We start from the raw sequence: 15807 nt of genomic DNA on the forward strand, positions 1-15807 counted from the left end.
CGCCAGCCATCAAGTACAAGGGATAACCAACCCAACAGCATCCGATACTCAACGACAAGCAGGCAGAACCAACCATGTAGCTTGCCAACACAGGATATGTTGCTCCAAGTAGTGCTGGCTCCATTGCAAATGTGAGGTATCCCATAGACGACATACAAGTGAATACACCATGCAGGTTGGTAATGCCTTATGTAACGAAACGAAATAAGTTTCGAGAGGTCGCAACCGGCATGGCAGTAACGACTCATGTGTTTCCAAAGGAACCCCTGCTAGAATACTTCTGGGTGCAAGTTGTTACTGTGTTGGATGAATCGTGCGAGCTTGACATCCCTATTGATGAGGGGATTGAGGTTCTCAGTGATGCGATGAACGAGTACATACTGTGGCATCGCTGAGATATTGTTCTGAATAATGCATCGCTAGAAACCTCACAGCCAAGTCAAGATGTACCCATGCTATAGTCAAATGTTGACACGGAGCAGCCGACGCAGTCACATGTGCAGGTAGCTATCAATGAGGGTGATAGCCAACGCAGTCACATGTGCAAGGAACTATCAATGAGGATGAGCAGCCAATGCTATCACTTGTTCTAGAAGGTCTCACTGAGGAGGAATGGACATCACTACTCAAGGCGATGAACGGGTAGATGATGTACCCATTATTGATCCAACATCGCCTTCGCCGCCATCTCCATCTCCCCAGAGGCTAGTGATACCTCGTATGGTCAGCACGTATGATCATAAGCCTCCATCAACAGAATTTTGAATTTATAGCTCTTCAAACTATCACAACATTCAACCAAAAAGATTTTAGATTTTTCGAATTTTTCAAACATTCACATATTACAATTTTTGGGAATATTACACTCAGCTCCGGGCGCGCGGGGAAGATGCTGGTGGCGGGGTACCTCCAAGAGATGACCTCGACCATCTTCGATCTTCCCTGCACTAGTAAAACAAAGGCAACACCGACACTCATCAAACCCGAGCAGTCAGGAGAGTGTCTCGTGTAGTTCTTGATTTAAGCTTCCCAGTAATTTTCTGTCGGAATTCTCCTTTGATGATTGATTGAACACATGTCACTTCTATAAAATTGCGCATTGAACACTTGGAAAATCAGCAGGTGCTGAATCCTGGTGCTGTCAACGAAAACCACTGCATAGCACAGTGTGTAGATCCTTGAAATCAGAGCAAAGCACCATACTGAATCGACAACATAAAGGAAAAATGCCGGCCTCAACACCCACATTCTGGGGCTGCAAAATGGAGGAAAGCCAGCGACAAGAGATTCATTAGATCTCGTGAAAATATAATACTAAAGCACTTTGATGACTAGGCAGTACTATAGTTACATCTTGGAATCTTATATTCTGAAATATGAACCTCCTCATCTGAAAAGCGTTTGACCCTGATGATAAAGCACGGAATCTTCAGAAGGCGTAGCCATTCTCCCAGGATTTGTGACACCCTAAGAAACACATTCAGGTATCTTTTCTGCATGAGACTAACAGTCAAGAAACTAACAATTCGTTACTCCATTTTTCATAGAACGCTTCCTCTTCACAGCTCTAGTTTTTGGCCCTTCAATCTCACAAGTATGGACATAGCTATAGTAGGGAGGTATCCTAGACCTCCATGCTAGGACATCAAATTTCCCACGAGGCATCACGCTCCCACATAGTACATCTTGGAATTTTATCTTTGGAATCTCCTCTTCTGAAGGGTGTTGACACCGATGATCAAGCACAATACATTCAGATGGCGTAGCCATTCTCTCAAATAGTACAGGTCTGTTTTGGTTTGGACTATCAGCTGGATGCCCACCAAATTGGGAGACAAGCTTCTGAGAATACCGTCTCAAGATGGCAAGCAACTCAGACCAAAATTTGACGTCAAAGTTATCCTTTAGCAAATGAGCAATAATGTTTGCGCTAAGAAGGTGGGCCCGTCGTCCCAGTGTCGTCTTAGCTATCTCCATGGCCAGGTGCGTGAGCCTTGGGTGCATCTCAGGATCCATGCTTCCGAATGTAAGCGTCTTGAAGAAATACCAGTATGCCTCGTGGGGGAGAAACTTTAGAGTCAAAGTTCGTGTTGTTCCAAACTTTACAATACTGTCAAACCGGCTTGTAACTATGATTTTACTACCTCTTGGCGCATACCTTTTAGAGGCAGAATACAACCTACCCCATGCCTCTTCATTAATAAGATCCCCAATTAGCTCAATAACAACAAGAAATCTTGCCTCCAAGTTCGATTCAGACACACGATTTTGATGTTTTAGTTCACATTCATCTCTAAAAGTAGCTAGCTCATTATCTGTGAAAGTCTGGATGTGGAAGAACAAGATTTCTGAGAAACGTGCACGTACTCTTTCATCCTTGCAAACATGAGCGACAAGGGTGCTCTTCCCAACATAGCTTGGTCCAACAATTGGCAGAACCTCCAATTCTTCATCAGCGCTATGATACTGTACGTGCAACAGGAAGTTGATGACTATCTGTGCTTCCAACTGGCGGCCAAACATACAGTTGGCCAGCTGGAGATGCATGCTGTAAGGCTGGCGGTACAGGCAAGGGTAGTTCGTCAAGAACTGTACGAGCTCATTTACATCAAGGATCATGGAGCTCAAATTGTCAAGTGCCCCTTGCAGATCTTTCAAAGTCTTTGCACCTCTAGTGTAGAGACGCATTGCAGAATTTACTTTGGACAAAGATGAAGAGCGACTCACACCCTGATTATTGGCGTCCTCCTCTTGGTGAAGTTGGCATCTGAAGGTGTCGAGCACATAATGGCTCCAGTGCACGGTGTCTCCCAGCATGACCAGCTGGAGGAGCATAGCTTGGTTTGTGATGTGCCGCCCCTTTGCCTCGTCGATGATAACTTGTGCCCGAAGCAGGACCCTGCGGAGGCGATCCTCCACGTCAAGTGTTGTCGGCTTGGAGAGTTTGCTAATGAAGAAATTTATGGATCTAGTGGTCAGCTCACCAACGATTGCAGAAATAAAACTCTCCATTCTCTCGCTAGAGTGGGATGAAATGGTTACCCCCTACTGCTTATATATATATTATAGGTAAGAGTGGTTACTAGTTTAAGTCATGCAGGTCAGTCCAGTTCAATAGTCCATGCACATGTGTTGACTGTATTCTTCCAACATATTTCTGGCTTTGGAAATCTAGATGTTAGATGAAACACAAAGTCTTCTTCTGGTTATTTCTCAAAGATCGTCTTAGTACAAGAGACATATTGAGAAGGAAACAAATGGATCTTGACTCCTGCACTTGCGACATATGCATCTTGCAAAAGATGGAAAATATGGCACATCTATTCCTCCAATGTAACTTTGCCAAAGCATGTTGGAATTCAATTGGAGTATCAATTATCACTATCAGACCAATCCTTTAGATATTCAGACAAACCAAGAACAAGCTCGCAGTTCCTTTCTTCATGGAAATCATAATTCTTATGACATGGAGTATCTGGACAACTAAGAATAATTGGATGTTCAATGGAGTAGACCCATAAGTGGAATTGTGCAAAAGGAAATTCATATATGAATTTTCCTTGTTACTCCATAGAGCACGGCACGCCTTAGTGCCTGCTATGAATGTCTGGTTGCATTCTCTGTAATCTCTTTAATCTCTTAGCTTGTACTCCCAGGGTTGTCTTCCCTCCTTTTCTTCTTCTTTCTCTTTACCCTCCCCCCTCTTTGTTTTATCTTGGATTTCTGCCGCCCTCTTTGTATCCTTTCTTTTTAATATATAATCAGTAAGGGTTTACCCCTCCTGTTCTTTCAAAAAAAAAAACTAGCTCAAATATTTGACATGTTCCCTACAGCATCCCAATTATGTTCTTCTGTTGCCCCCTGTTTGCCCAATTGATCCAAGTTACATGATTTAGAATTTTTCATCATCCAGTCCATGAGCAAACTTTGCAGCCGGACTGGCACATATGGCCCCCATAAGTCGAGCAAGTGAACGATGGTATGTGTCCTACTCCTAGTTCCCTGATCCTGTCTTTGCAATGGCTTAGTTTTTCTAGCTGACTTGTCTTCTGTTGTATATATAATTGCCCAGCAGGCATTATCTTACGTGGTAAACATCTGCATGCGTGGGAAACCATATGGAGAGTGGTTGGATAGCTGACGAGGACCAGAGAATGAAACAAATATAAAGCTCTGAACATCTCCCCATCTATGCATCATCATACAAGGAAGGAACTCGACCGCACCCACCCCTCACCAGACACCCTCATCGGTGACAGCCTGCCTTTCTCTAGTCTCCAGTATTTCGTCTATGCATCCCGGCCCATTTCCCGTCCTTGAAGAAGTGTGCTAGGGACAGCACGAGCCCATTCATTGAGGCATGTCAAGTTGTCTGCGTGTGGTCAACATTGTCCTAGCAATCGCTTCTTTCACTGACTTTGGTCGAGCAACCGAAACATTTCTTGAACGGCAACTGCAGTTTTCTTTTTCTTTTTCCTTTTTTACCAAAGGGAAATCCCCTGACGGGAAACCGTATCCATCCAATACACAAAAAGGAGGCCGAGAACATGTTCCGGGACTGAAACATATTCAGGCTGCAACTTCGGCTCACACGGATGCAAAATGACCCAATTACTGAAAAGTTCTTAACAAAAGTAGCTACACACTCGAAAGTCACATAGAAAATAAGAACAAGTGATGATCCTACACTTATAAGCCTACGCTTACAAATGCACTGCATTCTAATCTCCCATGTAATTGAGTAATTCCAAGCATATACTCAACTGGTGAGAACCAAACATCATACATACAGGACACACAAATTGAAACCAAGTTCAAGTGATGTGCTACAGTTGCATAGGTTCCTAATGTAGAACATAGCACTTCTAGATCCCAAAGCTGTTGTGGTTTTATTTTTCTTTACCCTCTCTTCTTTAATGAAATGATTTAGAATTCCAGGTGTAACTGTGGTGCTGCTATCAAGATTTCTTTTTCTTTCCGAATCCAATTCCTGAGCGACCTTTGCAACCGGACAGGCACATGTGTAAACCATGAGTCAAGCCAGTGACAGAGACGTATCCGACCCCGAATGAGCTCCTCATCATCTCCTTGAAACAAATTTCTTTTCCTAGCTCCCCTAGAAGTGCTCCGCCTTCTCATACTTGATCTCCATGCTCTCATGCATGGCTTCTCAACTTGAATACGTGCAAAGCCATGTTTAGACTTCCAAAGCATTTGGTAAACCATTGCTTCAGCATTCTGGCGGAAGTAATCTATTGCCTTTGGCAGCATAATCTCTTCCAGCTGTTCCAGGGTAGTAATGTCTGTATGCAAGAAATGTTGCTCCTTGCGGACTATCGCCTTTATCTCAGAACTCCTATTCACTGGCAGCATGTCCTCTAAAGAGCCATGGGGTGAAAAAGCAATCCCAGCTTTCAGATATGGATAATCTTGCAGAGAAATGAGGTCTTCAGAAAGTGAGGTCTTCTGTTTTCTATACATAGGTAGTGAAATGTGGCAATGCAAAGCAAATTGAATTACTGGTTCTAGCAAACCATCTGATAATCCTGCCATGTCCATGTTGCTAAAATGTCGAACCTCATGCTGTCCATGCTCCTTGCAACAAAATGGGTTTGGCCGGGTCAACTGAGAGAACAAGCTATTGAATTTGTTCCAATGTTCTTTATGGTCCGAATAAAAAGAGGGCCCCCATGAGAAGTCTTCATTGGGCAGTTGAGTAAGTTCATTTCTAATATTTTGAAAGTTACACTTGAAATGAGGGGCAAATAATTGGAGGCACTTAACTGCGATCCCAACTATGTCTATAGTCTCCGAGAGCTGTATGACCAAATTAAAGCAGATATTACCCTCTGGTGTACCATCATACTGGATAAATATTAGGCTAACATCTATTCCATGCACTGGATTATGCATGGGAGTCAACCATAATTGAAACAAAGGATACTCATTTCCTCGAACAATTTTATGATGTAGTTCCTTGCCTGCAAAAAGGTTTTTGATAAGAGATTCAAAGGGCATGTGACGGCATGGTGCGCCACCAAGCTCTATGAATCTCAGAAACTCACTAGCACCATCTGCATACCACTCAAATCTTTGAGCAATGGATCTTCTCAAGTCATTATCATTGCGTTTAAATATGGAGAGAGCAAATGACTTGGTAGCATGCACAATACGGTTAGGGAGGGAGGAATTCTTTACCTCCTGTTCCATTTGTTCGTCTTCTAGGATTCTCTGCTTGCATTTGTGTAGTGTGTCATCACACTCTTGAGCAGCACGCTTCAGGTTCCTACGCCAATGCAATAAGGATGCATCAGTGATCTGCCACTTATTAGATGTCTCAAGAGCAGCTTCCAGCCTGATGTGTGCCATCTCTAGCCTCTCCAAGTTTCTTTTCTCATTTGATTCCTCTTTCTCCTCATATTTTTGAACCAGACCAGATAGGATTTGGCCAACTGTCTCCTGGACAATCGCAGCGCTGACTAATTCTGCCATTAGAGTTCAAGCATCGCTCCCCTGCTCAGAAAAAAGTAAGATATAACAATATGCATGAGAGATTAGATGATGAACTTTGGATCATGAGCAAAGATTTAGCTTAGTGGTTGTAAGAACATACTGTCAACCGGATTGAATGACAATTGTGGACAGCTAACCTATGTGTAGAGAGATACTATTATGGGTGTTAAAATTGAACGAGAATGTGGCCCAAGAGGCAAAGACGTTGAAAGAAAAAAGAGGTTGATGGGCCATTAATATAGATGAGTCTGATGGTGAGTGGTGGAGCAGTTGGTCTCTACAATGGGAAAATGTTGACAAGGAAGGATTGTTTCTGATTTTAACTTTGACTTGACCGAAACATGAGTCTGTTACGTTGGCTAGAAGAATTGCCCAACAGGCATATATAGTAGTGAACAACCGTGGTAAAAACGAAATGGTGGGTGGTTGTGATGACATACTAACATTTGACCAAGAAAGCTAAGGACAACAAAGCAAATACAACTTGAACACCCACCAACAAGGAATTCAGCAAAGCCTTGGCCTATGAAAGTCAAGTGCTTGAGGATGAAGCAAACAAATATTCCATTTCCGCTAGATTCAAGCGTCCTAGTATAAATCCATCGCATATTTTCCTGTGAATCATCTTTCTCAACATAGAGACACGGAAGCCGGAATATTCAAGTGCCATGTTAGGTGGGGAAGCAAATTGATCGTACCTCGACTCCACCTGCATATCGCCGGAATAGGCAGAACCTCGAACCATGTCTCCGGCAGCTCGTCATCCTCCACCGCGCCTTTCCCTCTCCTTCCATGAGCCCCTAGCCCCATCATAGCCATACTCTGCACCACCCCCGGCGGCGGACGGTGGCGGGCCATGTGGGGCTCGGAGTCACCTTGCTAGGTAGTGTGATGATGGGCCAGGGCGGGCCGAATTGAATTAATTTTTGTATAGTAAGGCCCAACCCGGCTGACACTCCTTCCATCGTCATCCAGGGACCGCAGCGGCAATAGCGCCGTTCGCGGCAGCGATGTGCTTCAACCACTGTGAGTACTTTAAGCACAAAACTGCATGTAGTCCAACTTTTTTCAGATGTTACTCTGTCATTATGAATTGGTATCTATTGGTGTTAAAATCGACGAACACATGAATGCACTCAAATGTGCAGTGGGTAAGGGCGCACCTTGCAGTGCCTCTGCACAGGCCGGTTAGACCAATTCGATAGACTGGTCAGACCAGTTCGCTAGGCTACCTGACGACCTACCAACGAATAGTCGCCTAGGAAGGATCCCGTTGGGGCAAGCGCACGCAGGGTTGCTTTAGGATTGGTATGTGTTGGCGCTAAAAATCGGCCGATGACATTCAGCGTCGGACACACGACCCGGGAGAATCTGCTTAACTCCTGTTCGGGTGATCGCCCTGGTGCAGTTCACGCGGCGTGCCAGTCAATCTGACCTGTTGATTGACAAGGAAAGAAACGTATTAAATTCCAAGGGTTTTGATCAGTTAAAGTTCCGATCTGTCTCGAAAAGCGTATCAGCGAATCGGTCGATTTGCTATAAAGATGATCGGCTATGATGCAGCCGATAATCATGTAGTGATTGCAAAGAAAACTACTAGAGTAAACTAGACAAAGCTACGAGGGCAACACTTGAAATAGATCTAATCGGCTATGCGATAATGATAAATAAAAATAACAATGACAAAGCCGACAGTTCAAATCTCAAGCTGGATAACTGGTGATAAAGCTAAAACAATAGATAAAACCTATAGTTCTAGTTAATATCGATAACTTGTGAATAAATCTAAACGAAACGACAGCTATGCGCCCGAAGTTAAAGGTTAGATATCACTCGATAAACGGAACTTACAGAATCGGCGACCCATACGAAGTCGTGAAAGAAGATGTATTGGCGAAGTCGCCGACTTGAAAGTAAAGTACAATGAAAAAGTAGATTGTTTTGTATTGAATTATGTGTTGTTTTACAAATCTCTGAAGATGGCTATTTATAGCCTGTTACAACTGATTTCCTAACTGACTAGGATCTATCTCTAATTTTAAACGAAAACGAATATTTATAAGCACAACTCGTATCGGAGTTGGTTATCATTCTCCACGGGCCAATCTTTCTCTGTCTTCTTTCTCTAGCCCACCTTAAGCCCATATTGGCCCAGTCGCCCCATCAGCCGACCTCCACCAACTCCGTGCGCCAATCGCCCGAAACACTGCAGCGCCAATCGGCCGATTCCCAACTGTAGCGCCAATCGGCTGATTTCCAATTGTAGCCCTTAAGTCTGCCGCATCGGCCAATCTCTTCCTTCCCTGACGCCAATTCAAAACGTGTCAAAATCTAGCGTCAACAGTATGCCACCTAGAACGCCCTCAATCGACATAGAGAAGGAAAAAGGTAAAAAAGATAAAAGATGTGTTTTTGATCGATTGGATACCCTCAATCGGCCGTGGCTAGGGAGGGGAGATCTTGCCTCTAATGGAGTTGAAATCCTTATAAATCTCATGAGAAAATACAACTCCTACTCGGACTCTACAGATCTAAACCGGTCTAACCGGTTTGCAAATTGGTCTGACCTGTCTCCTCAGGGGTTGATCTTCCTGAGGTCATAACTCTCTCATCCGAACTCCAAATCGGACGTTCTACGTATGCATTTTGGTCTAATTGACGAGAGCTACGTAATGGTGAAGTCCAATTTACATTTTGAGCACTTTGACCAAACCGGTCAGACCGGTTTGAGACTTGTCTGAACAGATCTGTTCAGGTGTGTTAGTTTCGGTCACGAACAATATCTAACCTGTGGATCTGCCATCTTAGCTAAAGCTTTCAGAAACTAAATGGTTTTCGACAGCATCTTGAATCAGAGCTGCAACTTTATGGGACAACAAGAACTCATGTGTCAGACCAGTGCGAAGCAGGAACACAAAAGTATACGAACTAATGGTCGTCATCGATGTAGATGTAGTTGTAGATCAGAGGCAAGTCCAAGAAGCAACCCATGTGTTGACTGTTTAATCCTGTCCTCAGTTACAAACAATAGCTCCAATATTATTTGACATGTTCCCTAGGACATTCCAATTGTATTCTTCTATTACCCCCTGCTTCTCTTTTCGATCCATGTTACATGCATGATTCAAACTTTCAGATGCTGCTTCATTTCCTTTCTGCATCCAGTCCATGAGCAATCTTAGCTGGGACTGGACAACTGTGGAACTGACAATCTCTGCCATTAGGATTCAAGCATATGTAGTATCCCTTCCATCCATGTTCAGGAAATATGACATATAACAATATAGATGAGAGATAGATACATGAATTTTGGATAAGAAGAAAAGAGTCAGCTTAGCAGCTGCAGGAACCTTCCTTTGATTGAATAATGGTAAATCATACTGCGAGCCAAGATGATAACTTAAGGAGAAGATAGTGATGTCCAAGTTAGACAACTTCGGTAGTTAGAGGTTGTATGGATTTGAGATTCTTTAAATCAGGAAGTCTCATTTAAGTCAAACTAGGCTTCAATAAACTAGGCCAACATGCATTACATGAAAGAAAGTGGAAGAGGTGCATCAGATCGTGTGAAAGTTGGGTTAGTTTGGTAACTAACAGCGACATGCGGTTAGGGAACGAAAGTGAAAGCTTGAAACACAATTCAAAAAATATGTATCTACTGTTTCATTTTTCTTTTTGCTATCATGTAATTTGGTCCAACGGACTACCGTCAATGAAATGGACCATGCTTGATGAATGAAGCTGCAATCTGGAACAAAAAAGGGGCTATATCTGTATATGATGGATTATATTACACTGACAAGATCATAATGTCACCCAACTTATAGATGGATTTAATCCCACATCTACAGATTGTAGCGCCACATAACGAGATAATGTTTTTTTGGCTTTAATCCTCCTCACAGGCTAGCTCGATCACAGATCCATCTTGCTGTCGTAATCACAACAAGTTAACGACCTACCTTGTTTCTAGTTGGATTACTTCCAAGACCCAGTGAACAAAACATAATGCGACATATCTAATTTGCACACCACCCACTGAACAAAGAATTCAACAATGTCCTCTTTTTTGAAAGGTTCCAGATGAATGAACTGCCACTTGTCAATAACAGAAAATATTCGAACATTCCTAGTTTGCAGGAATAATTTTCATGCCGTGCTTATGATGCCAACTTAATGTTGCGAGGAAAGATAAAACTTAAGAAGAAGTGATGCCCAAGATTAGAGAGGAAAAAGAAGAAGACAAGTCACTAATAGAAGAGTGAGGCATAGGGAGGAAAAACAGAACATTGATTATAGAAGGATTGCTTTTTTTTCTTACTTCCAGCAGCGCAAGATTATAGTGTAATGTTCGATTTAACCACCAAATCATAATAAAAAAAGAAGACAAAGGAAAGACGGGATTCGTAACACCTTTCGGAACATTCTGTTGTGTAAGACTATCAAAGGGGCTGAAGAATGCCAGCCAGACCTTCTCAAGAATGATCGCCATTATCCTCGCCAAGCAGCTCCCTGGAATATACTCGCCTACGTCGACGACATAGTCGTCAAAAGTGACAAAAGGCTGACCACATCCGTGACCTTGCAAAAACTTTTGCTAACCTCAGAGCGACAAATTTGAAGCTAAACCCCAAAAAATATGTATTCGGGGTACAACGAGGCAAGGTACTAGGCTGCCTGGTCACCACCAAGGGCATTCAGGCCAACCCCGACAAGATTCAGGCGCTCCTCAACATGAGGGAGCCGGCTTCGGTCAAGGACGTTCAGCGGTTGACTGGGAGAGTGGCTGCCGTCAACAGATTTATTCCCCACGTTGCAGAGCAAAGCCTACCCTTCTTCAAGGTCTTGCGAAGCTCCAAAACCTTTGAATGGGACGAAGAGCAAAGTAAAGCATTCCAGGAGCTCAAGGACTACCTACAATCCATGACAAAGTTATGCCCCCCTAAGCCCAAGTCACCACTGCTACTTTACGTTTCAGTTTCGGGCACGGCAGTCGGCGCTGCCCTAATTCAAGAGGAGGTCGAAGGCAAGCTAAAGCAAATTCCAGTCTACTTCGTGTCTGAGGCTCTTAGTGGCTCAAGGCTACACTACTCAAAGTTGGCGAAAATCGCTTATGCAGTGGTAATGGCAGCACACAAATTGCGTCACTACTTTGAAGGACATAGGATCGTGGCTGTCACAAATCAACCTCTCCACAACCTTTTCCCCAATAGGGAAGCTTCGAGCAGAATTGCTAAATGGGCATCCGAATTGTCAGAGTTCATGATTGATTTCAAAAGAAGAAGTGCTATAAAGTCTCAAGTCTTGGCTGACTTCATCGTTGACTGGACATCTCCAAATGCGAGTCACGACGAAGTTGAAATGCCTTGGGTCATTTTTAGTGATGGCACCTGGTGCGATAGAGGGGCTGGAGTAGCAGCAATCGTAATGATGAGGACACCAACTACAACACGGATACATCTACACCAGCAGCACCTTCTCCAGTGCCACCAGATGATCCTCCACCCCAGGCGCCACCTTCTAGGCCAATTACCCGGGCCCGTGCGAGAGAATTGACCTTCGTCATGCTACTAAAGAATGAAGGCCCAGAAGAATAGAAGCTGGCCCAACAGGAGGCCCATGTGTGGGCGCCTAGGGTTAGGCGCTAGGGGCATCCACGCCCCCCCTCCTTGCCGTGCGCCCCTCCTGGTCACACGCCTCCTCTTGGCCGCTAGGGGCTGCGCCCCTCCTCTCCTCTATTTAGATAGAGTCTATGTTTATTTCTAGACTTGAGTTTTGTTTTACATCTAGCTTTAGCTACTCTCGAACACGCGCAAATACGCGCTGTCCTTGTGTGATTCAGAACTCCACCTTTGAGTGATATTTAGATTGCTCGCCTCTTTTTCTTGTTCGTTCTTCGATTGCGGACAGGAATCGATCTTCGTGATCAGGCTGATCTTGCACTGGCAAGGTTGGTAACCACAGGGAGTTGGTTCAGCGATTGCATTGACGCTTCGGGTTCACTCATCATAGTCGGATCCTGAGGGTCTACTTCCACCAAGTCGAATTTATCTTCACTCACCGAAAGATCGGGCACTCCGACTCTATCACGTAACCTCACCAACCAGTGTAAAAATAAGATACACCATGAGGCTAAACTTCCCTGATGCAACAAGATCAACAAACAACACAACTGAGTATGAGGCACTGCTTCTGGCACTAAGAAAGAAGAAAGACATAGGGCAACAAGTCTTTGTAGTAAGAACAGACTCGAAGGTGATTAAGGAGCACATTGAGGAAGAGAGCGAGGCTAAAGAGCCAGAGCTTGTAAAGTACCTCGCAGCGGTAAGAACGATGGAAAAACAATTAGGGGCTTCACTATCAAATATATCCCGAGGTCAGAAAATGATGAAGCAGATGAGCTTGCAAAGGCAGCAGCTCTGAATGAGCCCATTCCCCCTGATACATTTTATGAAGTCATCAAGACACCTTCAACAAAAGAGTCGGCCTCGAAGTCCGTACATGCGATCCAACGCTTTGACTGGTGGGCCAAAATAATGGCATACATGAGGGGTTACTTCGAGCTACATAATGAAGTGGAACTCACCAAACTCAAGTAGAAAGCCAAAGGCTATGCTATCATAGAAGGAGAACTGTACAAGGCCAGGATCTCAACACCCTAGCTCTGCTGCATCGATGCTGAAACAGGCAAAGAACTCCTAGCCGACATGCACAAGGGCTTTTGCGGGTCTCACATTTGGTTCTAGGGCCCTCATGAGCAAGGCTATAAGACAAGGCTTCTATTGGCCTTCGGCTATCCGTGACACCCAAGTCCTCGTCCGAGGCTGCGAAGCCTGTCACAAAATAGCAAACCAGGGACACTCGTCGTCTCCCAATACAGCTCATACCGCTGTAACGAATGAGCCAAACCATGCACCATTAAGCATAAGTGAACTCATTAGAGCTAAATTGAACAGTTGAACACATTTGAACTCAAGTAAATTTACCATATTGCCCCTCCTAAGACATTTGAGTGTTCAAGCCATAACTCAAAATGTTTCTTAAGAACTTGAGAAAATGTCCAAATAGGAGTTGTAAAATTAACATAGGCAAAGAACTTTTGTATTTAAAGTTTTGTCTGAATTAGAGCAGAAGAGACTCAGAATTTCGAAATACAAAATCAGCCGAATTCTGAAAAACACATAAAGTCCCAACTTTGGAGCCTTTTATCTTGCCATTCCTAATGTAAACTCAAGAAAAACATTTTATAAAAGTTTTAGGTCTACAAGCAGCGAGAAACTTTGATTATTGGAGTTTGATAAAAATTTGTGCAGAAGGGTTTCAAAAACGAGGTCAAACCGTGCCAGTTTGGTCAGCCCGACAGCTATAGGCTGAAATTGCGTGGGAGTCCAGAATTTCGGTTTTTGGCCGATCTTTGGCGCGTTTTATCTCTTAAACGGTGCCGAATCTGAGCAAATTCCTTTAACAAACATTAAACCTGGTTCTAAGGTCTACAATTTTTGTGAAGGGAGTAGGTGTCACATGGTTTGAAAATTTGGAGTAAAATGGCCCCGAAGATGGCCCTGCAACGCTGTTCCGCGTGTCCCTCGGCGCCAGAACACGTCCGCGCGTGCCGTCAGGGCGTCGTCGCCGCGTGGCGTTGCCGCGCTGCCGTCGCCCGCCCCGTGGCGGTGCCATGCTTGCCTGGCATCCCTCGCCTGCAGCGCCCGACCCGTCCGGCTCCCCGCGCACGCACGCGTCCGCCTGCACGCCCGCCAGATGGCGTCGCTGTCAGACCGCGGCCGCCAACGCGCACGCTCGCCCCTTTCTCAGCCCACAGGCCAGCGGCCTCGCCTCGCCCGGCTATAAGACGCCGCTAGCATGCTCGCACTCGCCCTTTCTCCGCTCGCCCCAGCTTGCCGCGCCCTTTGCTCTGTTCCACCGCGCGCCACCAAGCCACCTCGCCGCGGAGGGCCTACCTCCGCCGCTCCTCGCCCTTCGCCATCGCCGCACATTGCTTCGCCACCACCTCGCGCAGCTCGAGCCGCAGTCCGTTGCCGTCGCCGAGCATCGATGTCGCCGGAACGCCGCCGCTAAGCTCCGCCGCCGCCCGCGGAGCCCCTGTGCGCCGCCCCCTTCCTCCCTACCTGCGCTGCTCCAGGGAGGCCCCTTGGTCTGGGCATGGCGCCGCCGCCCCTATCCCTGAAACCCCTCTGTTTCCCCCTGCCGCCGGCCAGGTCTGTGCCACGCCTTGCCCGTGATCTGTTTCCGTACGTGCTGCCCAGAGGTAGAAGGAGGGCAAGGGCACGGTTGTGAAAAGAAATAAAATTTCAGGGAGTCCGGTAGAAAGCTGCAGGCTTTAAGAGTAAATGTGGAATCTGTCCAGGGGTGTAGGCGCAAGATCCAAGGACGTTCGCGCAATTAAATCGTAGACGCGAGGGCTAGATCGAAAGTTTGCCTCGGTATTTTGTTTTAAATCGGCAGAAAATTCAGTGAACTTTGAAAATTCACCTAAAATCGTAGAAAATTCATAAAAATATAAAATTAATTTTTTTGGACTCCTTGCACTGTCTAGTTTCACTGTAGAAATGTTGAAGTTATGATTTTGTTGACATCAGATTTCGTCACTAATAAAGTCGGCGTCACTAATAAAATCGGCGCCAAGAAGAGAGGAAATTGGAAAAACACAGTTGGGAATCGGCCGAATGGTGCTACAGTACGAGATCGGCCGATAACTTCTGCCTCGCTTCGGGTCGAGTGTGCCGGGTTCCCAATCGGTTGCCTCTTGCCGATAAGGAATTGGCCGATTAGGAGGTTGGGTTAATTGGGCCTGTATGGGCTTGGAAAGGGTAAGGGGGAGATCAGCCCATGAAGCGTATAATAACCAACCTAGCACGAATCGTGCTTGTAAATATTCGTGTAAATATTCGTTTTCTATTTAAATTAGGGATAGAATTCTAGTCAGTTAAGGAGTCATCTGTACGGGGCTATAAATAGCCACCTTTGTAAGTCTGTAAACATTAACAAATCAATACAACCAACTACTTTTTTCCTCGTACTTACTTTCAAGCAGGCGACTTCGCCAAATACTTTCCTTTTTCACGAGCTCGTACGGGTTGGCAGGGCTGCATCAACTTGATCTCCGGCCGATCTTGTAAGTTCCGTTTACCGAGTAAATTCTAAGCTTTAACTTCGGGCGTATCGCTGTTGTTTCGTTTAGATTTATTCACCAGTTATCGATATTTACTAGAATCATAGGTTTTACCTGTCTTTCTAGTTTTATCACCAGTTATCCAGCTAGGAATCGGTAGTTTC

The 15807-nt window shown here is 44.9% G+C and overlaps 1 protein-coding gene across 1 annotated transcript; it reads right to left on the minus strand.

Annotated features, from left to right (window-relative positions):
• Positions 1–797: 797 nt before the first annotated feature.
• LOC117843197 (putative disease resistance RPP13-like protein 1) lies at positions 798–6856 on the minus strand. Its single transcript, XM_034723756.2, has 3 exons — positions 6614–6856; positions 6199–6513; positions 798–5817 (listed from the first exon to the last, which is right to left on the minus strand). Exon 3 carries the CDS (start codon positions 3010–3012, stop codon positions 1519–1521), a length of 1494 nt encoding a protein of 497 aa, XP_034579647.2. The 5' UTR covers positions 3013–5817; positions 6199–6513; positions 6614–6856; the 3' UTR covers positions 798–1518.
• Between the last annotated feature and the right edge of the window lie 8951 nt (positions 6857–15807).

This window comes from Setaria viridis, chromosome 2 (genome assembly GCF_005286985.2).
Source record: "Setaria viridis chromosome 2, Setaria_viridis_v4.0, whole genome shotgun sequence".
In the NCBI taxonomy this organism is placed as follows: domain Eukaryota; kingdom Viridiplantae; phylum Streptophyta; class Magnoliopsida; order Poales; family Poaceae; genus Setaria; species Setaria viridis.

Bases quoted from the DNA above. Each gene is read 5' to 3' on its own strand.
- LOC117843197 (XM_034723756.2), bottom strand. From the start codon at position 3,012: ATGGAGAGTTTTATTTCTGCAATCGTTGGTGAGCTGACCACTAGATCC.